Source organism: Triplophysa dalaica, chromosome 4 (assembly GCF_015846415.1).
Source record: "Triplophysa dalaica isolate WHDGS20190420 chromosome 4, ASM1584641v1, whole genome shotgun sequence".
Taxonomy (NCBI): Eukaryota; Metazoa; Chordata; class Actinopteri; order Cypriniformes; family Nemacheilidae; genus Triplophysa; species Triplophysa dalaica.
Window position 1 is genome coordinate 3788409 of NC_079545.1, and position 27413 is coordinate 3815821.

Below are 27413 nucleotides of genomic sequence, written 5' to 3' on the forward strand. Positions count from 1 at the left end.
AGAAGCTGTGGAAGTTTCCAGGTGTACAACAAAGCAAATCCAGGCATTCTTTGCCGTCAGAGCAAACCCCACGATTATTAAATTTATTGTTATATAAGTGTGACCTAAAAACATTTTGAGATTGTGCAATATCACATAAGCCACATTTTATGACAACCATTCTCTAGTAAGACACATCTGCTTTTCCTGAGGGAGATACACTGTTTTCCATCTTTTGAACTTGAATACATTTCTTACAGAGCCAGTGATACTTATATGATCCGTGTTCAGTCTCATTGTGTGCAGCTAAATTAAAAGCAACCATTATTCAAAACTTAAACCAGTATGTTTATCTTTGCAAAAATGCATTAAATCCTGCCTGGGCACAAGTTTATAGCGGTTATGAAATTAACCGTTAATGTGACCGTTAAGTTTATGTGGTTTCATTCAGCAGCTTATGAAAACTTCTGGTTTAATTGATTTTCCATAACTCATCTGTCATTATACTTAACTGGCAAGAGCTGTCAGGGTCAAGTCAAACCAAATCATTCTTGTAATTCTGCTCCAGAAATGTTGACTAATTCAACTAAATCAAGTTCAACTTCAAGTAATAAAAAATAATTCCTTTAGTCTTTTCAAGCACATTAGTTTAATTTGATTATTTCAGATGGTAATGGAACACATCACGTTGACAGCAGAATTGACTCAATCCCAAAGCAATCATACCTTTATATAATTTACCATCAACAACAAACACAACCATTTTTTTTAAAGGGCTGTGGCCTGAATCTGACAAGCTTGTATTAATGTGGTCATTTACTGTGAAAGAACAGAAGCATTCTGGAGGAGGTGCTTGGTAACACCTTAAATATAAAAGACATCTGAGGAGCATAAATCAAGTGAGCTCCAGTCTGCTTCTCATTCGTCTGCAGGGCTTCAGTCCGGTCCACGAGAAAAAACCAATGATCAGAAACATTTGTGCTGGAACGACACTATAAAACTTCAGCTGGATTTGTGATACACAATTGATCAACAATGGGTGTTTGGATTAGGACTGTGTTGAGTTTACAAGTTATTTTACTGCTTCCTGTCACGGTGAAAACACAAGGAATCGGTAAGTCTGACTTGTAATTATTTGTTATCGGTGCTTGTTAAAAGATTCATGCATATTTTTTGGAATGCTTACAATGTTTTTTCATTATTCAATATATGTTATGGTTATTGACAACTAGCCTGTATTACTTATTTACTGTATCCAAATTCCATTGGGACAGTTCAACCAAAAATTTAAATTCGCTCATGTCATTCAAACCCTATTTTTATTTTCTGTGACACAAAAGAAGATATTTTAAGTAATGTCTCAGTGGTTATGTGTCCATACAATGGAAGCCAATGGGTGCCAATGTTGTGTGCTTATCAACAACATCCTTTAAAAAATAAAAAATAACGTGTGACGAAAAGGAAAATATGTTAGGAAAGACTATAATCACTTTACAGTATAAATGTCATTCTCTGGAAAAAGCTCCAGCGTGCAGTATAACAACTGCAAAGTTACTTCATATATGGACTTTTATTATGTTATTTGCTTTCATTTGTTTCCTACTTGAGAGTAATACTAAGAATGCACATGATTTCAACCGCATGTGTTACAGAAATGAATCAAAAAGCGTCTGAATTCAACATTTTATTCAATATTAACCACACTTCATTGTGAAAAAATTGTTACTGAATCAAATCTGCTCATCATGTACATTGGTAGTTTATGATCTCCTGGCGTCACCGGATTGTCTCCCTGATCTTCTGGAAGGAGGAATAAGAGCCAAAAACATGGACAATGCTTTCATCCTTGCAACCCTGCAGCTACAGAGCAGGGCTCCGGCGCACATCTTCCGCATCTTCAACGCTGCCGATAACACGGACTACTTTGACTTCACAGTGCAGGGGAAACTCAACAAAGGTTTGTTTGATCCAAGATCAATGATGTGTGTCTTCAAATAAAGAATAATGCTGGAAAACCAGATTGATGTGTGCTCACAAAGTTTCTTGATCCCTGACAGTCATTTTGAAATACATGAAAAGCAATGGAAAACAAGGGACAAACACTTTCTCCAAAGTGCAACTGGCGGACGGTCAGAAGCATCACATCATGCTTCACTTCGGTGGTCTGCAGCAGGGCACCCCCACCACGACGCTCTACGTGGACTGCAGTCTGGCTGAGAGAGTGCACGATGTACCCGTAGCCTTCAAATCTTTACCGCAGGGGTCCAAGAGAGTGACACTGAAGACCCTGCAAACATCCTCTCAAGTAAACCCACTGATATATCCTTTACATTCTGATGGTTAGATGGTCATTTTTAAGACCAGGAACTATGATCAACATGCACTTGTGTTACAGGACAAGCTGTTGGACCTGAAACTCGTGCTGGATGAGTCCATTGAAAATGTCGTGGAGCTTCAGGACTGCAGCCCTGAGAGTTCACACAATGAGGGGATTGAATACAAAGATCACAGTGGACAGCAGAAAGAAACACTACAACTGCTCGGTGAGGTTTTTTGATGATCTTGATGCAATAATCTTGTTATTTGCATTTTACATTAAATAGGCTAAAACAGTAAATATGTTCGATTTATGAAGGAACAACATCGAAGATGGACGCTGGTCCAATGTTTGAGTTAATGCGGATGATCCAGGAGCTGAAAGAGAAGGTTGACCGGCAGGTGATGTTGAACTTTAAATTGCGGGGGAAAACACCCTTAAACATGTCTTAAGCTCAGATTTATAGTTGTGTATCTTAGTCTCAGATGTTTCTCTTAGATGTTGCTTAAAGGAGAAATAAAAATTGAAATAAAGACAATTGTTCAAATGCAGTAGATGGAGGTGTATGTAGATTCTAGAGGTACATTTGAGGAGAAATGTTTGGGTTCATATTGAGATCATTCATTGCAGGCTTGATTGTAGACTCTCCTGAAACTCGAATGGAGACATTTGTGAGATTTCAGACTCTTTTTCTGAGGAGAAACATCTGGAGAAACAGGAAACTTAAAGTTCACCCTAAAATGATAATTCTGTTTGTAGAAACAAAAGAAGATATTTTGACTGACATTGGTTTTGTGTCCATACAATAGAAGTCAATTGGGTGCTTGCTATTCGATATAGATATTCTTACCAACTTTATTTAAAATATCTTCTTTTATGTCCTGCGGAAGAAATAAAGTCATACAGGTTTAAAATGACAAGAGGGTGAGTAAACGATATTAGAATTATCACTTTAGGGTGAACTATCACCTCAAGCTAAAGTTTCCATTTGCTTTTGATTTAATCTCATTGATGTCTTGGAGAAACAGAGATATTGAAGAGATCTCATCTGTTATTTTTCATTCTTACCCTAACCGAAATTCTGATATTAGTTTTATAACAATGATGTTTTACTTTTTTGTATGAATCATTCAATTGCTTAAAACGTTAGCATAACAATGTTTTGTGGAAACAGACCAAAGAGACTGCAGACCTGAGGAAGACTATCCTGGAGTGCGTTCAATGCAAGGGTAAAATTCTTGTTATCATGAAAATATAATACTAAACATGTTCTAGTAATAGATGCATTTAAAAACAAGCTTGAAGAATTTCAGCCGACAAAAATCTGTTGACAGGTCATTCGGGAACAGGAGAGGATGAAACAGGAAAACCAAACGATAGGGATTCCAAGTGTGGACCGGGGGTCTGTTTCAAACCGGGCATGTGTACAGAAACAACAGACGGCGTGGAGTGTGCACCCTGTCCTAAAGGCTACACTGGAGATGGAATCCAGTGTGATGATATAGACGAGGTTAGTTTTAACAATGCTTTACTTTTATTGTTATTATATTGATATACCCAAACATTGACTCCTTTATCCAAAGCAACTTCGTTCATTTCCCCATCACCCCCCGTTGAGCTACAGGAACACTGTTGTATTGCTTATATAACGTTTTTTTTGTCCATGTTGTTCATGTAATTATTCTCTGTTTAATTCTCTTACATTTTGCAATTATGAGAGAACAGGAACACTTTTAAAGAGTTGTCTTGTTTTCCATTACTCGAGCTCAGACTAAACACGTCACTGTGATGAGCAATAAAACTGGTTCGGAAACATATAATGATCAATGTTTGAAATTCAGCTTTTATTACAAATGTTGTCTCCCGTTTGAACAAGATTGGGTTTAACGTGATTCTCCTGTGGTTTGATGGAAATGTTGTGACACCTTCAGTGTTCTTCATTGACGTAAAATGAAATGTTTTGATTTGCAGTGCCAGGTCAACCCATGTTTTACTGGTGTACGATGCATTAACACCGTGCCGGGGTTCAGATGTGAAAAGTGTCAACGAGGCTTCACTGGTCCAGAGATCCAGGGTGTGGGCATTTACTATGCTCAGTCCAACAAACAAGTGTGTAAATACAACAGAATGGATTCAGTTGACCATTTTTGATACTAGTTGTTACAGTACAATATATTGTATAACACCTAGAATGATCTGTTTTTGTTTATCAGATGTGTAATGACGTGGATGAGTGTAAGGTGGATAATGGCGGTTGCACACCCAATTCAAACTGCCATAACACATTGGTAAGATTCCTCAATATTACCCATCATTACCCAACACAATGCTTATTCAAAAGCCAGATGAATCTCTTGGTGCACATGTAGAGTAAGTGTAGCGTGGGTTTCTTGTAGGGTGGATTCCACTGTGGAAACTGCAAGAGCGGATACATGGGGGACCAGACCAACGGCTGCCAAAATATTGATCCTGGACTTGGTCCTGCTTCTATATCTGAAAGGGTGTGTGGAAACGGGCAGCCGAATCCTTGTGACATCAACGCAGAGTGTGTGGTGGAGCGAGACGGCAGCATTAGTTGTCTGGTGAGACGTCAGGCTTGATTTAAATGAGCACGAGTCACCTGTTTCATTTTGTTGCAGTGCCTGTGATTTATTTGTTTCATATTTTAGTGCGCCATTGGTTGGGCAGGAAACGGCTACGCCTGTGGAAAGGACACGGATATTGATGCCTATCCAGACAGGGAACTACAATGCAAAGATTCATCCTGCAAGAAGGTGATATACGCTTTTGTGTGTTTGAGTTAGAGGTTATAGAAAGAGGATAGAAATATATTTTGTGCTGAATTTTTACCCCAAATCTTTTGTTTTCAGGATAACTGCATATTTGTTCCCAACTCGGGCCAAGAAGATGCAGACAGAGATGGCAAGGGAGACGCCTGTGATGAGGACGCAGACAGTGATGGAATCCTCAATGAACCGGTATAGATGAGACATTGTTAGGATCAATGACAGAGTCAACTTTGACGTTGTGTTAATACAGACATTTTCTATAGCTACATGTTTGGGTCAACCCTGTTGCTAGTTTTAATCCATAGCTGAAGGTAACTTTTTCTGTGTAACTACAAACCTTTTGCTATAGTTCTATAGAATAAGGTCTGTGGTAACACAGCAAAAAGTTACCTTCAGCTACAGATTAAAACTAGTAACCGAGTTGACCCTATATATACATTATAATAATGTACGTTTGTATATTGGGTCATTTGTATTATTACAGAACTTTTCTATAGATATATTGTATTTTTGGGTCAACCCCGTTATTTGTGGTGTATATTGGGTCAACCATGTTAATTATTATAATCAGTTGCAATGCCAACCTTTTCTATAGATGTCGTGTATGTTTGGGTCAACCCTGTTACTTGTTTTAATCCATAGCCGAAGGCAACTTGCTGTGTAACTACAGACCTTTTTCTATAGATATATATGAAAGTGGGTCAGCCCTGTTAATTAGAATAATCAGAAGTGATTGTGACATTTGCACAGATGTACATATGTTTGGGTCAACCCTTTAATATCACATTTCCCCAAAAATTAAGTATTCATAAATCTGAAATAATTTACCCTTATCACCTTCCTTTAAGAAATAAAACAATGATTTAATTAAGATTACAATTTTGATCACTTTGCCCTAAAATTTGAACACCGTTGCCATGATTGATTTTTATAGTAAACAATTGACAATTGAAAAATGGATGTTTGTAGAAGTATCAGCATTTGTAATTTCACAAGACTTTTCAAATGATACTGTAAAACTGTCAACCCTGTTACCTTTACAAAGGCTTAAAAAGTATTCATGTATTAAAATGTATTCATTTCAGCTAAGATGCCACAAATGTAGTAACACATTTTTACAGCTTTATCCTCTTTTTATCAAGCTTGAAAAGTCACACACAATGATATGTCTATGTATCCTTACAGGACAACTGCTGGTTGAGACCTAACATAGACCAGAAGAACAGCGACAAAGATCTGCATGGCGATGCCTGTGATAACTGCATGCTCGTAGAGAATCCAGACCAGCGCGACACAGATAAGGATGGACTGGGAGACGCCTGCGATGATGACATAGACGGAGATGGTAAAAGAATCATCAGACGTCGTCAAAGATGAACTTTTTACACTTTTCACACTTGTTTTGATCTCTGCTAGTATTTTGCGTGACATCTGGCTGTGGTGTCCCAATGGACATTTTTCAGTAGCATAAAGAGGGAGTAATGTTTAAAATATTTCTCCTGCCCGACAGGCATGTGTTTTTAAATCAAGATTTTCCTGCGCTTAGCTCATTTTAACAGGGTGAAACAGAAGACTCAGTGTTTATAAAGCTGAAATTAGAGTCCGCTTTAGTGAGCTCATGTCACGCAGAGTGACGTGACCTATAGCGGTATTAACAGGAACCAAGCTGATTATGTAATTTCGGACGGCCGATTATTTATTCCAGTCTGACAGGCGAGTCCAGGCAGCATTTGACATTTACGCTCATCACGGCAGAAATCCACTTGACTTGGTATTTCAACGTTTGCTTATGTCTCATCTGAACGACCACATTTCCACTGAGAGCTCCGGCCAGGAGCTGCACACGAGTGGAAACTATTCCACAGGCCTCTTTCCAAAACATTGCCACCTTGTGAAGCAATCCAGCCATCACTACACAAAGCTTTGACTGTGTCCGTACCTCAGCACCTTTCAAATGATGGATTTTGCTCCATTCAGTGACATTTTAGACAAAAGTCCACTGTAAATATTTGTCTGATGCTTCTGTTTCTACATGTGCTTTCTGTTTCCTTCATTAGGATTAAAGAACATTCTGGATAACTGTCAGGGGGTTCCAAACCCTGACCAGAAGGACGGAGATAATGATGGTGTTGGTGATGCATGTGACAGCTGCCCTGAGGTTGCAAACCCCAACCAGGTGGCAAAAGCGTCCTCATTTCCTTCCACGGAGTAAATGATACATACGTGAATTTGATTTACAATAGGCTTGTCACAGTACTTTAAAGGTCCAGTGTGGAATGTTTGGGGATGATCTTTTGACAGAAATGCAATATAATAAACATAACTTTGTCTTCAGAGTTGTATAAAGACCTTATATAATGAAGCGTTTATTACCTTCAAATGAGACCTTTTAATACACATACACCGGGGGTCACCCAACAAGGAAGGTTGTTTCTACAGTAGCCCTAAACAAACAAACAGCTCTCAGAGCGCGTTTTGTAAATACGTCATCTCTTTTGGCAAATAAGTGTAATTACAATACATGTACATAATATCAACATCAGCAAATGTCATAAAAAGGTGAAATTACCATAGTAGCATGCTCATAAATCATGTAAATACCATGGTACATTGTGTATTTCTTGTATCTATGAATGGTTTGGTTCACTTTGGTCTTTTCTTTCTTCTTAACAAGTCTGATGCTGACAATGATCTTGTGGGTGACACATGCGACACAAACATCGACAGGTACAGAGCTAAGGTTGCTTTTGAACTTTATTCCAGTATAAAGTTTTTGAGAATCAACTCCGGTCTGTGTTCCAGTGATGGAGATGGAACTCAGGACAGCAAAGACAACTGCCCCACCATCATCAACAGCTCCCAGCTAGACACCGATAAGGACGGACTCGGAGACGAATGCGACGAGGACGATGACAACGACGGCATCTTGGACGATCACGATAACTGCAGACTGGTGGCTAATGTAGATCAGAAGGATGAAAACGGTACGGCTCGCATGTCCTTCCTAATGTTCTGTTCGTGTGAACATAGTATGGTGGAAGGGTTCGTTCTTCAAAATGAAAAAAAATCTGTGACCATTTATTCACACTTGTGCATAAACAAAAGAAAATATTTTGAAAAAGGCCGCTGTGGTTTTGTTTTCAAGTCAATGTATGCTAGAGTTGTTTACAGAATTATTACAATTATTGAACATTCTTCAAAATATCTTCTTTTTTGTTTGGCAGAAGAAAGTCATACAGGTTGACATGAGTTTTTTTGGGTGAGCTATCCCTTTAAATGACAGAAGTTTTAGTCTTGTGGTTTATATTTTTATTTCAACCCTCTTGTTCAACCCTGTAGTATGTAGTGCCGTCAAACTTAAGCAATCAAAGATTTAAATCAAATTTAGACTTTTACTCTTCTTTTTGTAATTGCATTTAACCAGGAAGGTTAATCTTTAGTATTGAAGTTAACACACATATATCTGTGAAGAATCTGTCTGGTTTTTAATTTAAAATAAATGTAACTTTGTTTGATACTTTGCATTAGATTTAATGCATTGAAGTGTTAAAATACTTTTTATGTGCCTTACAAATCTACACTACACTCCAGGTTGGTCATACAGTTTTTATTTTTTCCTTCTGCAGAGGATGGGGTGGGTGAGGCCTGCGCCGGAGACTTTGACAAAGATCATGTAATTGACATGATCGACACCTGTCCTGAGAACGCAGAGATCACACTCACAGACTTTAGAGCTTATCAGACTGTGGTTCTGGATCCAGAGGGCGAGGCTCAGATTGACCCCAACTGGGTTGTTCTGAATCAGGGTATGGAGATTGTCCAGACCATGAACAGTGACCCTGGACTAGCTGTTGGTAAGCTTGCTCATTTGACTAAATGTTAATCATTTCAAACAAACAGATATACAATAATTACAACATTAAGACAAACAAATTTTACACAGGATACACAGCTTTCAGCGGTGTTGACTTTGAAGGCACCTTCCACGTGAACACATTGACCGATGACGACTACGCGGGCTTCATCTTCGGTTACCAGGATTCCTCCAGTTTCTATGTGGTGATGTGGAAGCAGACAGAGCAGACGTACTGGCAGGCGGTGCCCTTCAGAGCCGTGGCCGAGCCTGGCATTCAGCTCAAGGTCTCTGATAGTTTAACGTGTGCTTTTATCATCATCATCATAACAGCGGCTCTACTGAAACCACAACATTTTTATAATTACAGCTTTAGTTGAACTGTGCAATGTGCTGAAGTACTTAAAGCTGCAACCCGTAACGTTTTGTGGTTATAAATGTACAAAAAAATCAGCAATTGAGCAAGAACAAAAAAAACTCCTTAACTTACATAAGCTGATAATGTTTTCTAATTTTGAGATTTTTGTGAAGGATTTCGAAGGAATTCTCCATTTGACGGCATTCGAACCCATGAAAAGATTTATATGTGAAGTAACCTGCAATCTTATATTTTAAACAGAGATGGCGATAGTTTAAGATATAAGTCTTTATTTGGGGGGGGCACAAAGCGATTCACTTTACACAAAGGGGGCCTTGCAACAAAATGTTTAGTTATACAATGCAGGAACATCAATTCTTTTGGCTGGGGGTCTTATTATTCTGATGTTTGATTGCAAAAATTGTATGATAAATCTCTATCATTCATTAAATACCACAAAATCTGTGCCCCCCCTGGATCCATCTTGGAGCCTCCAGTTTGAGAACCACTGGTTTAACATAAATGGTTATAATCTGTTGCCACATTTTACCCTTGATGTCAGAATTATTGAAAGGTTAAGTGTGCAATTTGCACAATGTTAAAATACATTCAGTCCCAGCTAAAACACAGAAAAACTGCAGACACTTTTGTAAGCTGATTCCTCTGAAAAGTATTAACACTATAAACCTTTGAGAAAACCTCTTTGCTACTTAGTTTGATAGATATTGTTTATAATACGTTTCTTTGCACATTCGTAGGCTGTAAAATCTAAAACAGGCCCTGGGGAGTTCCTGAGGAATTCTCTTTGGCACACCGGAGACACAAACGACCAGGTGCGCTTGCTGTGGAAAGACCCTCGTAACGTGGGCTGGAAGGACAAGGTGTCCTACCGCTGGAATCTGAAGCACAGGCCTCAAGTGGGATACATGAGGTTAGACGTCTAAAGAGCTACCCAAAAACTTGAGCGTGGAGACATTATATTTGCTGAAACAGATGTGATGTTTTTGCTTTCTTTTGACACAGAGTGAAGTTCTATGAAGGCGCAGATCTTGTGGCAGACTCTGGAGTCATTATAGACACCAGCATGAGAGGCGGCCGTCTGGGGGTCTTCTGCTTCTCACAGGAGAACATCATCTGGTCCAACCTGAGATATCGCTGTAACGGTGAGTATGGGACATTGCTAAAGGATTAGTCAAATATTTATTGGTCAAATTCTGTCATGTCTCATCTTCATGTTCTTATAAGCATGCATGATTCTTTTTCACGATTTAGTCATAGATGTTTGCAATGACATTAGGCTGAGATGACATGGTTGTGTGGACCGTTTTCTTATGAATGCATAATATTTCTGTGCATATTATATTTACTAATGTATGTCTTCTGACATTTCTAGACACAATCCCTGAAGACTATACGGAGTACAGAGCCAAGCAGTTGACCAACTAAAGAAAGAAACAGAAAAGCATTAAAAGCCTTTCTGTCGAAACAACACAAACAGCAGATGTTTGTACTCTGATCGCACATAAAACCTGGAACATTTACTGACTCAGGCATTCTCGACAATTATAGTTTAATGAGTTATGCTGTATTAACTAAAGGAGTAGAAAATAGCTTAAGGTTTTCGCATTCATTTACAATAACAGAATAAATATGTTTTATTTCATAATGTATAAACGAAAAGAGGGGTTTAGACAGAAAGTTAATGTGTTGGCACAAGGCAGTTTGCGTAGTCCTGTATGATTTCAATGCACTTTAACAAAGGTTGAGTGTGTCATTTGCTCAATCTGAAAGATAAATAAAAACTCTTAACCAATAGCTTGAGTTTGGGGGCGGGACCATCTGCTTAATATAAGATGGGCAGGGGGCGTTGCGCAGAAGTTCTTGTCACTTCATTCAATTGCTAGAAGCTTCACACTTCACCTATAACTCTGGTGTTCCTGCACAACAACACAGTTTTATCCATTTGTCTTTTTATTGAAAGAACCTGCAATATCAATAAAAACACTAAAAAGAACATTGAATCCGTCACCTCATTCGTAATGAATATAAAATAAAATCAACACAAATGAAGAAAGAACATTTTGTAAACATACATATTTTTGGAAGAATGATTCATATGTGAATAGTGGTAACAATATCCGCTCAACTATCCCTAGCATGGACTATACACAATAAAGCACGTATTTCAACTCAATGAAGCATTTATGGTCAGAATATATTTGTAAATAAAAGCAGCATAAGGAAAAGTTAAAACCGTACACACATAGATAAAAACAAGCATCAAAGTATTCACAGGTAAAAGTAGAGGAAAAAGCAAACTTAAAATGTCAAAGAAATATTTTGATAAAACAGTATATACATTTATAGCATGTAGTGTTTAAGGCAATCCGTTATGTTCTGTTAATCGATTGTTACAAACAAGGCTAATTTTGTCTAAAATGAACAGGTATTTGAGAGAAGTTTCTTCACAGACACAAACAAATTCCCACTGATGGCTGTTTATTCTTTGCTCCATAGACAAAATGTTAAATGTCGCCTTGGATAAAAGCGTCTGCTAAACGAATGAAAGTGAACAAAAAGAATTTGGTTTGTCTGTAGTTTGGTCAATAACGCAATCCTGTCACTCACGGTGCTACAGCTGCTACACAGAAAATAAAAAAGCGAATAATTCCAGTTCTATATTCCGTCTTTCATAGACTACAATGCCACTTCGCAATACAACGGGGAGCATCAAGAATGCTATATCACGTCTAAAATACAGGCAGTTCCTGAATCTATGTAACACCACAAACAAAGACCTTATATATTGATCAATAATTAATACAGGAAATATAGACATGCATGTCAACGAAAACCTCTGACTGAAAGATTAAATAGTTGCTGTACAAAACTGTTCACGAACAATGCTTTGAGGTACAAATGATAATAAAAATAGGTTCTTTTTGCCAACTGGTATGCTTGAACATGTAAGCCGCAATTTTATAGAAAAACGAAGTACACCCAAGGCCTAAAGCACCATTTAAATAGTAACAAAAAAAGAAAGTTAACATTTCTTATTATTCTGTATCTTCAATGACGTTGTGAGCCTGCTGACAGGCTGGGCCGGTTTGGGAGTTTTCAGCTCATGTTGTGGCTCTAGTCATTAGACAAACATTTACTGGTACTTCTCATCACATGCTTTCCCTAAAATAGCATATTTCACCGAAAAAAGGATCACTCCAAACATGTAACATTAACTCTCCTGAGCTTATGGAGGCTACGATGGTGTAAATACGGTAAGAAAACCTCATGCACACATTTATCCAATAAATCTACAGTGAACACTTGATTCCACTGACTGACATGACGGAAGTATAAAGACCTTTTCATTCAAACTGCTTTCCTGCGATGCTAGGAATATTTCTTTGGACCGTTTTTAATTTTGAAAATGTGCATGTGCAATTTACTGTGCATCACCTTGCCGTATTTCAGTTAGTTAAATGTACTTGTGTGCGTTTTCTTGATACTTCAGAAATGCTCTAATAATAATAAAACGCACTGTAAAACATAAAATACTTCCAGAGAGGCGGAAAAACTCTTGAATTACAATCACAGATGGTTTGTTGATTTGCATAGAATCCTTCAGCTACCAACAGAAAAGCGTGTAATCGGGTGTTCACACCAAAAGCAAAGCATTGCGTTCCTCGCTCTTTATTACTCGCAGCAATGGTTTGTTGAAGCGAAAAACATTGCACGGCAGAGAGTGTCTTCATGCGTCCGCACATGTCAAACAGGTGTCACTGTTGAAAATCTTCAACTTCCGCAGAAGACACGATGGATGCGCGTGCGCATCTTTGCATCGACTTTGTATGCAATTTATTCATGCGAATCCCTTAATTTGTGTTTGTTGTGAACGCAGAAAAGAAGCAAGACTTACAGGTGAAGCGTGCACCTGAGCGATGCGTCCGTTTAAATACCTTCATGTTACAATGAGTAAAGAAAGATGAGCCCTACTACGTCAGCATATAACGTAACATTAAACGTGATTTCTGTAACAGCTCTGTGTAAAACTGACCTTTTGAAAGCTAAAAATTCGTAACATATAAACTTGCGTTATCAAAGTACAAAACTAAAACTCTCTTTCTCTCACACACACAGTAGTTGGACAGTGGTGATAGTGAATATGTGTGAAGGATGTCTAGGCTTGAAATCTATTTGGGAAGAGCATGGGAGCTATCAGCGTCCACATGAAGAGGAAGAGACAGACCCAACAGGATGCCATCTTGATCCAGAAGACAGACCAGCTCCCATTAAACAGCTGCTCGATTTTTGCAGTGTCGTAACTGCAGAGAGATCGGAAAGTGTCCCATTATACATACTGTTGGGTTTGGGCCCACAAAACCAAACACCCAGCAGTCCCCTTCCATAGAGAGATGAAAAACATTACTCAGTTTCACACTTACTGAAACCAGTTGGTTACTGTCATCATGATGTAGAGCGAGCCGAGAAAGAAGACGAAATGGAAGTAGCAGTAGCTGTAGACGGTTCCTTCTTTCTCGTCATACATCACGTTCTGCCCTCCTGCTGTCTTCTCATCATCATAGTCCTCTGGAGAGAAAAACTTGCGTTTAGAAACCTGCAGTGACGACCATCAAGCCACCAGGAGGGGCCATTTAGCCTTTCCTAATGTCCTAATGTCAAAAATGTGCTTATTCATAGCAGTCATGTTTAACAGTCTCACCTGTATCATCCACGCAACAGAAGCAGCAGCGTGCTCTCTGAAAAAAGGAAGATAGATGTCTGATCATCTGCCCAAACAAAATATTGCTTCAAATAAAACCCAGCATGTGCTCACCTCATTCTCTGGCATGTCGTTGGTGTAAACGCGCAATGCCGCTGAGCTCCTCTTGGTGGTGGAGGTCAAACTGTTGGGAAAGTTGAATTTGATTTTAGCTTAAATCTGTTTTTAATAGCTAGACAACATCTTCAAAGCTTCATTTAGCATCACGAAATCTGGAACTGTGGCAAAAATCATTTGACTTTCATTACGAATCAGAAGCGGACATGACAGTGAATCACAAGTATGTAAATATGGCCTTGGTGAAAAGGAACGTTTTAAAAGACTCGCTTCAGCAGACATGACTGCACTTAATGAGAAACACATGTGATCTCTTTACTGTACGAGTTTCTAATCTTCACCACCAGACTACCTGCTTTTAAACCTAAATGATCATCTTGGTAAACCCAGTAAATTACATGTTTACATTCCCCGAGGGTTTTCGTTCTGGATTTAAAATGACACGTTATGGGGATCTGCGTCCTGCCGAGAATATCTGCACTTATTTAAAGGGACAGTTCACCCAAAAAAGATTATTCACGCTTGTGTCATTTCAAACACGTATGATTTTCTTTCCACAGTGCAACACAAAAGGCAACACAAAATGTTTTGGGATTTGATAGAGACCACAGAAGAGAATGTTTTTAGCACACAGACTTAAATCTCAGTATATTCCTCAAAGCTATTCTTTGAATTGAAAACATTTGCATTACGATTTTTTCAGGGGCCTTTTTACAGTTATAGATATTTTTTTGTGTTTTTTAAGCTTGGCTGTGTGAATCACCCTCATGTTGTGTTGTATTAGAAACAGCAGTTTGGATTCGTCTCCTTTCGCGTTCCACAGATTTTGACATGCTGATAAGAGAACTTTTTAAGGTGTGTCTAAGAGTCCAAAAATGTTTCATTGCTCATACCATGAGTACAGAATGCAGCCTAACATTATGACCGTGCCAACACCCGTCACTATGCTGGTGTCACTTGTCCCTGTTTTGAAGGGAAAGACGCACACAGTGACATTTTTCCCGTCTTCCTCCACACCTGTAAGAAAGAGAGAGAGTATTTTAAAAAGGCTGTAAAATAAGGCTTAAATAAGCCTGAAAGAACCGTGCATAACGAAATACTTATGTGCCCAAATATGTAAAGTAAGAAGGCAGAGATTACATCAGTCAACACATTCTGAGTAACACAACCAGAGGCCACACATTTAGAGACACACAAAAAACACTTCATGACAGAAAGAGGAAGATAGACACCAAGTGTGAGAGTGAGAGAGTACTTCTACACTCACTCTCAATGGGTTTACTGGCAAGAGCTGAGAAGGTGAGGTACATGACGTAAACGGTGATGACCGCAGGCTGCAGAAGTCCTGAGGTGGGCTGGACTGTGAGGGCAACAGAGGAAATGTCAGATTTATTCGTTCACACCACAGTAAAGACAGTAAAGAGTTGATAAAGGGCAAACAGTGTCTCATTTACATTTAATTTTAATGTAAAGCTGCTTTAAACCAATGCAACATTGTAAGAAATTGCTTGATAAATTGAAATAAAATTGGACAGGGGAAATGTTCAGTAATACGACTACACGGTTAAAATACAAAACTAGCAATGTTTTGTATTGCAATTAAGCATTATACCAAAATAAAAACAACACCTAACCGAAATACATCTGCTTTGAACGGTCAAACAACTTTCTCAAATGTTAGACTGGTACGCACATGCTAAAGCCTCCAGTTCTAGGCACTAAGAATAAACGCTGTTATTCGTCTCACATCAAACAAACATCTCTTTGCGAGTTCAAAAAGTAGGTCACTAAAGAAAGACCATCAGCTCAGTAAACTCACATGTCTGAATGCAGGGAGAGATGGCCAGCATGGAGACGACGAAGCACAGGCCGCCGTTGACTCCCAGGAAGAGTTTGTTGAGAAAGCAGGCCTCGGCGTGCGTGTAGTACATGATCATGAAGACCATGACTCCCACCGCTATGGAGAACAGCACCAGTGTGACTAGAGCTAGAGCCGCGTACCAGATTTTATTGTACTTGACCCCTGAGCTCCTGTGGACAGACACAATGAAGACGGTTTAACAAGACCGAAGCATTTGACTTTTGAGGATCATCATGAAGCCTTTGCGCATTTTAACACCCAGCCCTTGATGACAGTTGTTGTGTCTCAACTAAGCATGTTTTCTTGTTAATTTTTAAACGGTTGTTTATACTTGCTTATTAATGCATGCTAATGAAAGTGTCCTTAAAACTTTAGTGATTCATTGGACTCCTTATTCCAACAAGTCTCTGCAAAGTTAACAAATGTGCTTCTTTTCTAAAGGGAGGGATTCATTTAATCTCTGCAGATGAGATTTCTTGACCTTGATGTCAGAGGAAGGCAAGAGATGATATGCATTTGTTCAACATTTGTCCTGGAGTTGCAAGGCAGCTGTGAGAAGTAGAGCTCACATGTGATCAACAACCATCCCATGCTTAACAGATCAATAATAACAATAATGATCATGAATAACACCAATGAGTCGCCATACATAAACAAATAAATCCAGATGTTTTTCAGACCTATTTATTTAGTAATGCATCACGTCTCTAGAAGATAATAATCAGAGATTTTCCTTGACTGGGCAACCCTCCAGTGTAATTCCCTAACCATCACAGAAAACATAATAATAGAAAAATCACCTTTTATTATGTGATTTGGTTTACAAGCATACAAGTATCTGCGTAAATCATAGATACAAGTACACACACGCAAACAGGGAGGTCATAAAATGTTACATTACATAAACTATTTGGGATTTAAAACTGAATTAAATCTGAAAATAAATGGAAGGTTTTAGCATTCCTAAAAATCGAAAAATGACGAAACGTTGTGAAACGGATGATTAAATGCAAAAAATACTAGAGATCCTGCAATCATTCTTAGTCACTACTCGAAAATGCAACGATGCAATACTGAGCACGTTAACAGTGTGGTACAAAAGGTCAGATTTCATTGAGTCTGATGAAAAACACTCTATTGGAACACTCTCAAACCATGCTGGAATAAATAATTCATAAAGTTTTGCACAATACTGTGGAGTCTTCATTAAGATCACGCTATCATAAAAACAAAATGTTGCAAAAAAAAAAACAAAAATGTTCATTTGAAAAACTAAAAACAGTATCTCTTTCACTAGCTGTCTCAAGACATAAAACATCACTCTGATTTTGTACATGGAAAAAGAAAGCTTTTTGGGTGTTGTAAATTCCCCTTCAGACGTTTGTACCCTCTTATGCTGTGGTTTCTGCTTGTTTACAGTCAGCAGGGAGGAAACTGTGATGCCGTTTAGCTCATTAGCTTCCTGTCCACAGTCTGGAGACTAGCCAAGAGTCGCTTTCTCATTCTCTTTCCTCCTCCCTATAATGTCAACAGCACAAAGGAGTACCCAACCAACACGCCACACATTATTTATGAACACGCACCCCGGAGAGCGAAGCACTCTGCTCAAGACATCAAGAACATTTGCTTTTCTCTTTCGGTTTGACACAGACCTTTATCTGAAATGTTTCGTGTCTGACACGACTTCTTCCACTGACACTAAAACATTTTGATTCTGAAATAGAACCCAAAATTTTTTTTTACTGGTTTGGAGGTTTTGGGAAATGTTTTCTTCGATATAATTCCAAGTGTTCACTAGATTGACTCATTGCACGTTCTCCACCACAGTGCCGGCATCTAAAATAAGATTCCCAACTTGGTATTAAAAGTTTTTGTTCTAGCAGCAGAAAGTTCAGACCACCCTGCCTGGCAACCATGTCACTTCTCTGACAGTGGAAATTAGAGGCAGCCAGATTATACGAAAGTCTCCCTTCCTGGACCTAATGATTTCCAGTTGCGCGGGTTCGAGTTACCAGGGAAGAGTTGGACACGATGATGGAAAGTATTGGAGATGTACTCCAAAAGTCTAATATGTTTTCCACTAGGTAAATGAACAAAGTGAAGACGGAGAAAAATGTCTTTTGAAAAGCACTGTGCTTGAGCTCACCAGTTCTGATTCCATCTGTGAGCAAACTGGACCAGAAGCATCAGCTGGATGAGGATGAAGAAAAACCCGCCACTGGCCCCCACATAACGCCACGCTGGAAGACAGAGAGAGAGTCAATATCAAAGATCTTCCTTCTTACTATCGTTTATAAAAATGTGTTTTCACTTTAGTGCTTATTCAAAGTCGTTTTTTCATGTTTTCTGTCCATTTTGTTTTGATGACTTGTATTTTATGACCTTCATGTTTAAACTGAGATAAGCCAAGTGCTCAAACAGTCCTGAATACTTCTGTAGTCACAAGGTCAGTGATAAAGCGTGTTATGAGCACAGTCCTGACGAAAGAATCCGCATGAGATAAAGAAAGAGGCTGAAAAATTATCACTGTAGATTGATGCCGTGGTCAGAATTGACTTCTTTTTCTTTTTTTTTGTAAAAAAATAGCGTTGATTTACAAATAGCAGACGAACACAATGACTTCGTAGGCAGCGCCTGTGCACGAGGGCAGCCCAGAGAATCAGAAAGGCAGCCTAACGGAAGTCTATTTTAATAATAAACAGAGCATCTTTGCAATAACTTATCAAAAAATTAAAAACTACAATACTAATTTCTCACTAGAAATGCAATCAGAATTTGTTGAAAGTTTAAAAAAATGCAGAAAAAGACGCCGGCGCTGGCGTTTAAAAAAGCGCTCAGGACATTTTTTGAAAACACGGTTTACTAATGTAAAACACACGCTAGCAGCTTCAATAAAGAAGTCAAGTCTGAACACGGCCACCATAACATTTCAATTTTCCTAAAAAAACACATAAAAGCAAAGTAACTGAAATATAGTGTGATATGAGAAAACACATCATACCGACCTTCTAGAAACTGGTCTTCATTTGGGAGAAAGAATCCTCCAGCACAGCAGGCCAGCAACACCACAAATTTAAGGAACCAAAAACTGCATAAAAACAGAAGAAAACTGTCAATTAAAGACACTTAAATATAAAATAGCTACTGGCACAAACACACATTGTGGCAAATCTGGCATAAAACATTTCAATAAATAATGACTATTGAAAATGATCTGTTTCTTTAAATTTTTTCTTTGACTTCAGATCATTTTTGTCTGCTCACAATGGATTGGAATCCATCCGTATTAGTCACAAGGGTGGATCCAGGAAAATGGACAACATTGTTTTACCCAGGGATTCTTTGTATGTTCTATTCTAAAACCACAGACTCTGGACTGCCCTGCAAATTCTCATAACATACTTAGATAATTCTTATACTGCAACATGAAGAGCTCTCATCTTGGGCCATTTCCTTCAAATTAATACCTCTATTCACAACTTTGGTTGTGGGTGAATAAGGGAGCAACAGGAGGGGCGTGCAGTCCAAACAAAACATGGTGGTCCCCCTACCTCCCTTAGACCCGGGCAGAAGGACCAGCGAAAAATCAGAGGAGGAACAAGCACTGTTTCCAGTGTAAATACCACTTCAAAGTTGCCTGGGTGGATCGCTTACCCGTTGTGGACAGCCGCACGGCATTCCGTGCTGGTTCGCACCCCAAACGTGAACACACAGAAGAAGAAGAAAAAGCAGGCCATCCCGAAACAGACTTTATAGACAGCTGAAAAGCCCACTAGAGTGCTGCAGTTCTCCCCGGCTTTGAGCTGATCGCACATTTCGGTGTAGAATGGAATCTGTGAGAGGTGGAAAACAAAATAGGAAATAAATTGCATTTCAGTCACCCGAAGGCTAAAATGAAACTATTGGCACTCACTGTCTCTCTAGAGCAGAACTGAAACTCTTGAACTATTTTCTGCAAAAAACCTACTATGTTTACTGCTACAATAGTAAAAAATACTGTATAAAACTAGAAAAGAGATCTGGCAAATATCTTAATTCTGGTCAATATATCAGTGAAGCAGGAAGACATACATCAAAAGTAGCTGATATCATTCTAGTATCCAAAAAAAAAAGACTGTGACGATACTTCAGCCAGAGTACACTCTAATTTAATTTAGCAGGAAAAGCTCAGCTATAAGAAGCCAGTAGAGTTCAAACCCATATTTATGACTCTTTTTTTGTGGTAAAAAACTAAGGCTGGCTGAACTAGTGGGCCATTTCCAGAAGGCTCCATATAGTCTGGCGTTATGCAAGACAGCTATAATATTTGCCTGCAAAAAAAACTCTATAAAATCATTAAATATTTATTATAATTAATAGTTATTAAAGTGTATTTCTGCCAGCAGTGCAAGAACATTTCCCATCGGTTCTCTGCCATTTGGGTCGTATCTACGCAAGACCACCAGGAGGGGATTTCTTACATTCTGTTAGCTGCAACTACTTGAAAAAAACCTCTTTAACAGCACCTGTAAATCTTTTTGTTTTTGACAACTGAATGGCTGCAGGTCTTTTGTGTTTTTTTATTGTCGTGGCATTTAAACCAGTGTGGTGCGGTGAACAAAGAGACACATGCTCATGTTACACGTCCGGCAAGTTTGAGTGCATTCAAACTTTTTCGGTTCTCGTTTTTTGGGGCGGTGTGTAAAACCAAACTGCAAAGAATAATGGTACAAACAGTAAAAGAAAACGTTTTGGGCTAAACGACAGACGCTTAATATTGTGTCCTACATTCTTAAATTGCTCAACTGGGTTTGAAGCAGAATTGCTGAGTGTCTGTCTTTTGTGTTTTTCTGAATAACATGGGCAGGCGGATCGTAATAAAACCCTCATGTGTCCGCAGGCCTTTTCTTTACGGAATGAATGCCTGAATACTGACCCAGTGGATGCTTTTGAACACGTTTTTTATTATAGATAATACAGGACGTAAGCTTTTCTATTAGCTAAAAAAAGTCATTTGAACTGAATGTGACACTTTAAAAAATGTTTTAGCTTATTTCACATATTCGTAAAACAAACATCTCTGGGGTTTGAATTCAAATATATTCACCATCACCAATGCAATCTAGAGAAAATCTCATCAAATTTACACCCCAAGTTCACCATTCATTTCAATGAAAAGCTGGCGACTTCCGACAATGAACATAGGTGACAGGAAGTGGGTGTATCTAGCGATGAATCAAAGATAAAAATGGCTCAACTTTATGCAAATTATGAGCGACTTTCCGAAGTGACTACCAGTAGGAGTAAAGCAGCTGAGCTTTGATACGAATGTTACTAGAGCAACCAAAGCTAGGAACGTCTTCTAAAGACCTTGTAGCAAGAGAACTAGTGACACACAGCGAGGCAGTCGCTGGCGGTCTCAACGCATAGTTATATTTACTAGGTATGTAAGGATTCACTCAGCTCATGATACAATGCAAATTTTAAAATTGCAATGTAAACAAATTCCAAATCAAATAAAAAAAGAATACTACAAAGCCTCTTTTATATAAACAAACTAAGACTATGTCGGTGCTATTCCTCACTTGTTTTTTTTATAAATATCAGCATATTCGCATTTACTAATAATGTGCGAGTCGTCTCATAACCAGGTAACCCGCAGGTCGGGTTGGTGCGGGAAAAGATATTGTCATTTCATTTGTGGGTTGGGTCTTAAAAAACAAACTAAAAAATACTTGTATGTTGCGTGCAATTCCCTGTATCCTATATAAAATATTTGGGAATAAATATTTTCAGATCTTATTAGGTTCTTTGATAAGGTTACAATATGTAGGCCTATGTCGCAACGTTACTTGTGTGATGTGCCCAAACCAAACACGTCACGAAAGCACCAAGCAGCTCCGACCGCAAGCCACAATAACAAAACAAATGGAGAAAGAACAGTCAAGATGGAAGACAAGGTGCGGGAGAAATTAAGGTTGGGAATTTACATCATTAAAAGAAAAGAAGGTCAAACTCCTAAATCTAATGTTTGGGACTGGTTCTCAGAAATAGTTGCAGCAGGAGACAACTACAGAATATCGGCTACGTGATGTGAAGTTTCTGTGGTTCATAAGCGTATGTTGTTGCCAGTTTACAGGGCAATGTATTTAATGGTCGCTGGTGCGGGGTGGGTTTTAAAAATAGATACAGTGGTGTGACTCGAGCCGAATAATTTCATAACAGCAAGACCCGCGGGTTGAAACAAAAAACCCAGACTCGCGAGTAAGTAGCGTTTACCAAGTTTGCAGTAAATACAGCGGCCCCTGCTGTTCAAAACATGTTTCGCGATTCATTTAACATCTCAACTAACTTGAATTGTCACATATTACAAGGTCTTTACCGAATACCATTTTTTGATACCCAAGAGAGTGCAGTGTCGCATCTTGTTGCCATATGGACACGCGAGTCGCGACACGTTGCAAATTAATAAACTACAGAACTCCGAGAACAGACATGGCACAAGTGATAAAAACATTAAGGTCTGTTAAAAAGATTAATACTTTTAATAAGGTACGGTATCCTAACATTTTGCTAACAAACAAATCTGCCAAATCAGAAATGATCACCAACAGTAATTGCAACTGTCACGTAAAGGGTAGACTTTAAAAAAAAAGAACAAAAAATAAATGAAAGAAATATATGTTCAATGAACTGTAATAAATAAAAAACAGGATAGCATACTTTCAAAACCAGCATACCACATTTCAATTAACGAACAGTTAAAATAAATGCGTGTTTTTTTTTTCCGCAAGGAATGTGTTTTAATCGCATGTACTTTCCAAGCAAACACAAAGTTTTTATCATGTGTAAAATTACTGATTAACATTGCGGATAAAAGCAGTTTGTTTATTCAAACCAACAATATATTAGAGGTGACAGTGTAACTACTACTTACAGAACTCAAACTTGTTGTGCTGTTGTTGTATGCCAGTTTTAAATCTCAAATTTTACACACTGCCTTACTCTTGTCCTCACTCAATTTAAAGTGCTCCCACACAGCTGAGGTCTTCTGCATTTTGTCGTCTGTTCCAGAAGAACTAAATGAAGTTTATGACGTTCATTCATGGGCGATTCATCTTAAAGCACGAATGAGAACGGTTTCGCGGGGGATGCAACGTGTTTGTAAAAAGAAAAAAAGAGTATTTGAATCTCAAAATTGAAAATCAAATGCCAACCCACCGAAAAAATATTCAAATACTCTAGTACAGCCGATGATATTAAAATGGATTTCAACCAGCTCCTAATATTTACTACAGCATTTGATATCGACAAACCATCTGCAATCTTTAACTAGTGGGTCTGTTTGAGTTTAAGGGGATAATTTGCATATTAGGGGACCTGATACTGACAAACTTGAAGGAAATAGAGACTTACGTGTTTTTGCATTGCCTGCTCCACAGTGGGTGACATCATGATGACGCAAGTGACAGTGATCAGGATGAAAAACAATGCGTACATGAAGCGGGTGGACGTGGACTGTTTGATCTTGGGACAGCAGCCGCAGCAGAGAGAGCAGGCGGCCGAGCCGCAGCAGCAGGCCAGCTGAAAGAAAACACATACATTATTAATATTAACACTTCACATGCTAATTAAACGATTTACAATGAACCATGACTAACTGTGGTCATTTGTATATAAAAGGATATGCATTTTTATACTTTTATACATTTTGGTAAGTATAAAATATACTCATTCAATCGCAGCTAAAATAAACCTCACTAAAACTATGATGTGTTCTTGAAATTAGAAAATGCATTCAAGGTTGAGAAAACCCTATTGGCTGTTTTCATCTGCAACAGCAAAAATGGCTCATTCCTAGTGGCTATAAGGACTAAATGGATCTGGGCTGTTACTATGAAGCAGCTTGAATCACATGATGCAAGAGTCAGACATAACATGAGGCACTGAGATGAGATTGAGTGGATACGGGTCTGTACAAATGTCTGTAGGAAATTTTAGCCCTTTCATCTACTGTGTTTGCAGATAAGAATAAAACAAAGCACATGGATGGTTGACTTGACTTGGAATGTAATAATTAGATAAACATTTCTGTTTGAATATATATATATATATTTATAATTAAAGCCAAATAGTAAAATCAGACTTGGTTTTTATCATTACCACATATTTCAAATAGTTTATAAAGCTCATCCATCCAGCTTTATGCAGAAATACAAATAATGTATGGACAAATTATGATCACGATATGTCTAAATATACTAAATGATTTAGTACCATTTGATAATTCAAATTTAATAACCATTTCTTTCATTTTAGCAATCCAAACATACAACCCCGACGACCTAATATTACAATTGTTTATCAGAAATGACTAACACTGTAAACAACAACAAGCGGAAATGTTTACATCTCTTATTTTCACATTCAACAAGAATTTACAACTAAACCACTTAAGCACATGATCTCAACTCCAGCTACATCAACAAAAGTGTTTCCACTCGCCTGAGGACGTACACCCCTCCCCAGACAACAGGTGGTCAGCCTGCATGACCCCGACACAACTAGCCCATTCCTCCACGGCACCATGGAGTCCCCACCACTGGTCAAGTAACACCTCAGTTAGATCTTTTCACGAAACACACCATCCCCCATCAATCCCCTACAAAGAGCCCTTTTCTCCACAGACAACAGTGACCTGGACATTGGGTTCCTCTTGAGTATCTCAGAAGTTTAGTAAAGCTTTATAATACGGCATCCAACAGGTTGTAACAAAAGACAACATTGTTGCAAACCTTTAAATATGCAATATGCTTATACCCCAAATACTGTTGACTGTCCTGTACTGAACCCTGAATGCTCTTTTAAATGATGACACAAAGCTATCCGATATATCTCGCTGGTTCATGTACTATCAGAAGCGAAACTGCTTAGACAATTCTTCTACAGTCCCCATGTCATGAATAGCCGCTTTGTAGGTCTGTGAGCCGGGCAATTGTGCAGCTGGGACACAAATGTATTACTTCACTGTTTAAAATGTACTCAAAAAAAGTGATCCTTTGTCCGGTGTGAAGAACACCATAGTAACACTTTCCATAGTCAAACTTTCCCCTGGTAGAAACAGAACAGAAGATTTAAACAAGGCTGATGGATGGATTCTGGATGGCAATGACTAGACAGCTTTCTAATATGCAAATACAGAGCAATGCAAAGGCTTGTGGGACAAGACAAGTGTAAACAACCTGTAAGATAGTAACAGAAGAAGCCAGTGAGAATGAGAGGGAAGCTGTGTGAAATTCACAAGGGTGAGAAAGTTGCGCTACTACCCACAAAGTCAATACAGCCACCAACGCCTCTGGAGGTTAATCTGTTCCACCCAAAATCCAGGTTGGGTAATGATTTGGGTATTTAGAGCAGTCATTAAATCTGATAATAGGACGAAAAACCTTCCTTCTGGCTACAGAATTTAAAACCAAGGATGAATCATAGGAGTCACTCATGACTCAACCCAGACAACTGACGGTGAAATGAAAGTCAGATTTCCATGACAACTTTCTGTAGGACAAGATATAAAAGTCATGATGTAACATGTCTGCTAATAGGGGAAGACCAGAGCTGTTGCAAATAAGCCTTTCGAAACAACAACTTTACTGGAATATATAAATACAAGACTGTCAATATAGAATTATTAAAGAGATTCTGGAGTATTTTAATTGTGATACAATGCTAACAAAATGTGCACTAAAAGGGATAGTTCGACCCAAAATCAAAATGAGTAGAAAAAATAATTGTATCATGTCAGATTTTTTTTTAGAACTTACAAATACAAACATTGTTGTTGATGAAAACAAACCATTTTAATGGTAGTTAATAGTCAACATTCTTCCAAATATTTTTCTTTGTGTTAAATAGAACAAAGACATTTATACAGGATTGGAACTACTTGAGATTGAGTAATTCATTACAGCATTTCCATTTTTGGGTGAACTATCCCTTTAGTCATCTGTATGGGAACCACAGAAATCCAAAATGCCATTATGTGGCATTATATTGGTTAAACATTAGAAGAGTATCAACCAAAACCAAATGCACATTGAATATTCAATATGTTTCATATTCGAAAACACATTGAATATGTTGTGACGGGAAGTTGTCCACGTTTATACATTAATAAAAGCTGCCAGCGTAAATTAGGGATAAAATGAATGTCAATATCGAAACAAAAGATAAAGCAACCGTGCCATCTAATGATAGTAATTATCTAGCTAACAAACATGGAAACTACACAGGACAATTGCAATCTCCCACCAACGCTACACATTTGTGGGGCCACTGGCTCTTGACAGGCTTAGCGCTAATGAGACAACACTATTGAGGGCTGAACACTGACTGCAAGCTCTCCATTTCCAATGCTAATCTTATTCAAACAAGCAGCAACATGGATCCAACCAGGAAATGAAAGGACCACCCGCAGACCCCAAACTGCTAGAGATGTAACTTTAGGTCCAGTGGGAATGTGAAGGAGACAATGTAGGAAATTCTCCAGATCCAGACCTAGAATAATTCCTCCAGTTTCTGTTGCTGTATTCTTTATTGAGGCCGTTTGACCTGTTTGTCATGTTTAGAATATGAAACACTGTCAATAGTATTGATGACAATTTATCTTAAACATTTAACAATATAATAGCATGCTAGTGAACGTCATACAGTTTAGTACACTACAGCACTGAAAAGAAGAAGCATTCAATCAAGCACGAACCCTCTGTAACTGATCTATTTATTGAAGTCGACAGCATTGATGTCTCCTGTCTTCATAAAGTCACAGTGTGGTTTATACACAAGTATGAATAAGACGTGTTTATTTGATCTATTGATTCACTATTTGCACGAAGAACGATCAAACACACCACATCAAAAACGCAGGAATTGTGGTTGACAGAAAAAAAGAACGACACAGCTGTTTGTGTACTTGAGAGTAATACCTACTCATTGACAAAAAGATTTCTACAAAACTTTTATAACAAAATAGATTTACATGAAAGAGAAACGGTTAGATAATTGTAACTGACAGAAACCGAGCGATGCCAGCGCTTCGAGGGTCATACATGATACGTTACGTTAATACCAGCATCACGTACCTGTGACAGACAACACCGGGTGCACATCTTGACAAGGGGGTAAATCCACTCTTACACACGCTGATTCAATTCAAATGCGAGTTTTTCTTAAAACCACGACCGTGATTCTGCTCGTCCTCACGCTTCCGCACGAGCGCCGCTCACAATAGACTGTGACGTGCGCGCGCGAGCGAGAAAAAGACGATTGCGCGTGGACGTCTGAGCAGATGATGCTTTCTCGTGAAAGATGAAACTCGAGATCGCGCGTTTGTTGTTAAAGTACATTTCGCTTCGATCGTATTTTCAATTCATATTAAAACATC

The 27413-nt window shown here is 38.4% G+C and overlaps 2 protein-coding genes across 2 annotated transcripts; one reads left to right on the top strand and one right to left on the bottom strand.

The window, feature by feature from the left end:
• Positions 1–906: 906 nt before the first annotated feature.
• Positions 907–11597, top strand: thbs4a (thrombospondin 4a). The gene is made up of 21 exons (XM_056745791.1): positions 907–1093; positions 1739–1936; positions 2037–2284; positions 2375–2522; positions 2615–2697; positions 3471–3525; positions 3631–3806; positions 4268–4405; positions 4510–4584; positions 4693–4878; positions 4966–5070; positions 5167–5274; positions 6271–6430; positions 7143–7261; positions 7760–7812; positions 7888–8069; positions 8712–8939; positions 9029–9225; positions 10055–10227; positions 10320–10459; positions 10690–11597. Exons 1-21 carry the CDS (start codon positions 1015–1017, stop codon positions 10740–10742), a joined length of 2904 nt encoding a protein of 967 aa, XP_056601769.1. The 5' UTR covers positions 907–1014; the 3' UTR covers positions 10743–11597.
• Positions 11268–27348, bottom strand: serinc5 (serine incorporator 5). The gene is made up of 12 exons (XM_056745792.1): positions 27112–27348; positions 23390–23557; positions 19649–19827; positions 19000–19082; positions 18141–18234; positions 15953–16164; positions 15401–15493; positions 15027–15150; positions 14131–14200; positions 14017–14053; positions 13739–13883; positions 11268–13618 (listed from the first exon to the last, which is right to left on the bottom strand). The coding sequence occupies exons 1-12, from the start codon at positions 27136–27138 to the stop codon at positions 13474–13476; spliced, it is 1377 nt and encodes a 458-aa protein (XP_056601770.1). The 5' UTR covers positions 27139–27348; the 3' UTR covers positions 11268–13473.
• Positions 27349–27413: the final 65 nt, after the last annotated feature.

Coding starts and splice junctions, on each gene's coding strand:
- thbs4a (XM_056745791.1), top strand. CDS start 1,015: ATGGGTGTTTGGATTAGGACTGTGTTGAGTTTACAAGTTATTTTACTG. Junction 4,406..4,509: donor ATGCTCAGTCCAACAAACAA/GTGTGTAAATAC, acceptor TTTGTTTATCAG/ATGTGTAATGACGTGGATGA. Junction 10,228..10,319: donor CCTCAAGTGGGATACATGAG/GTTAGACGTCTA, acceptor CTTTTGACACAG/AGTGAAGTTCTATGAAGGCG.
- serinc5 (XM_056745792.1), bottom strand. CDS start 27,138: ATGTGCACCCGGTGTTGTCTGTCACAG. Junction 19,828..23,389: donor AGCAGGCAATGCAAAAACAC/GTAAGTCTCTAT, acceptor CACCTCTCACAG/ATTCCATTCTACACCGAAAT. Junction 14,201..15,026: donor GGCTGCATTCTGTACTCATG/GTATGAGCAATG, acceptor CTTTCCCAACAG/TTTGACCTCCACCACCAAGA.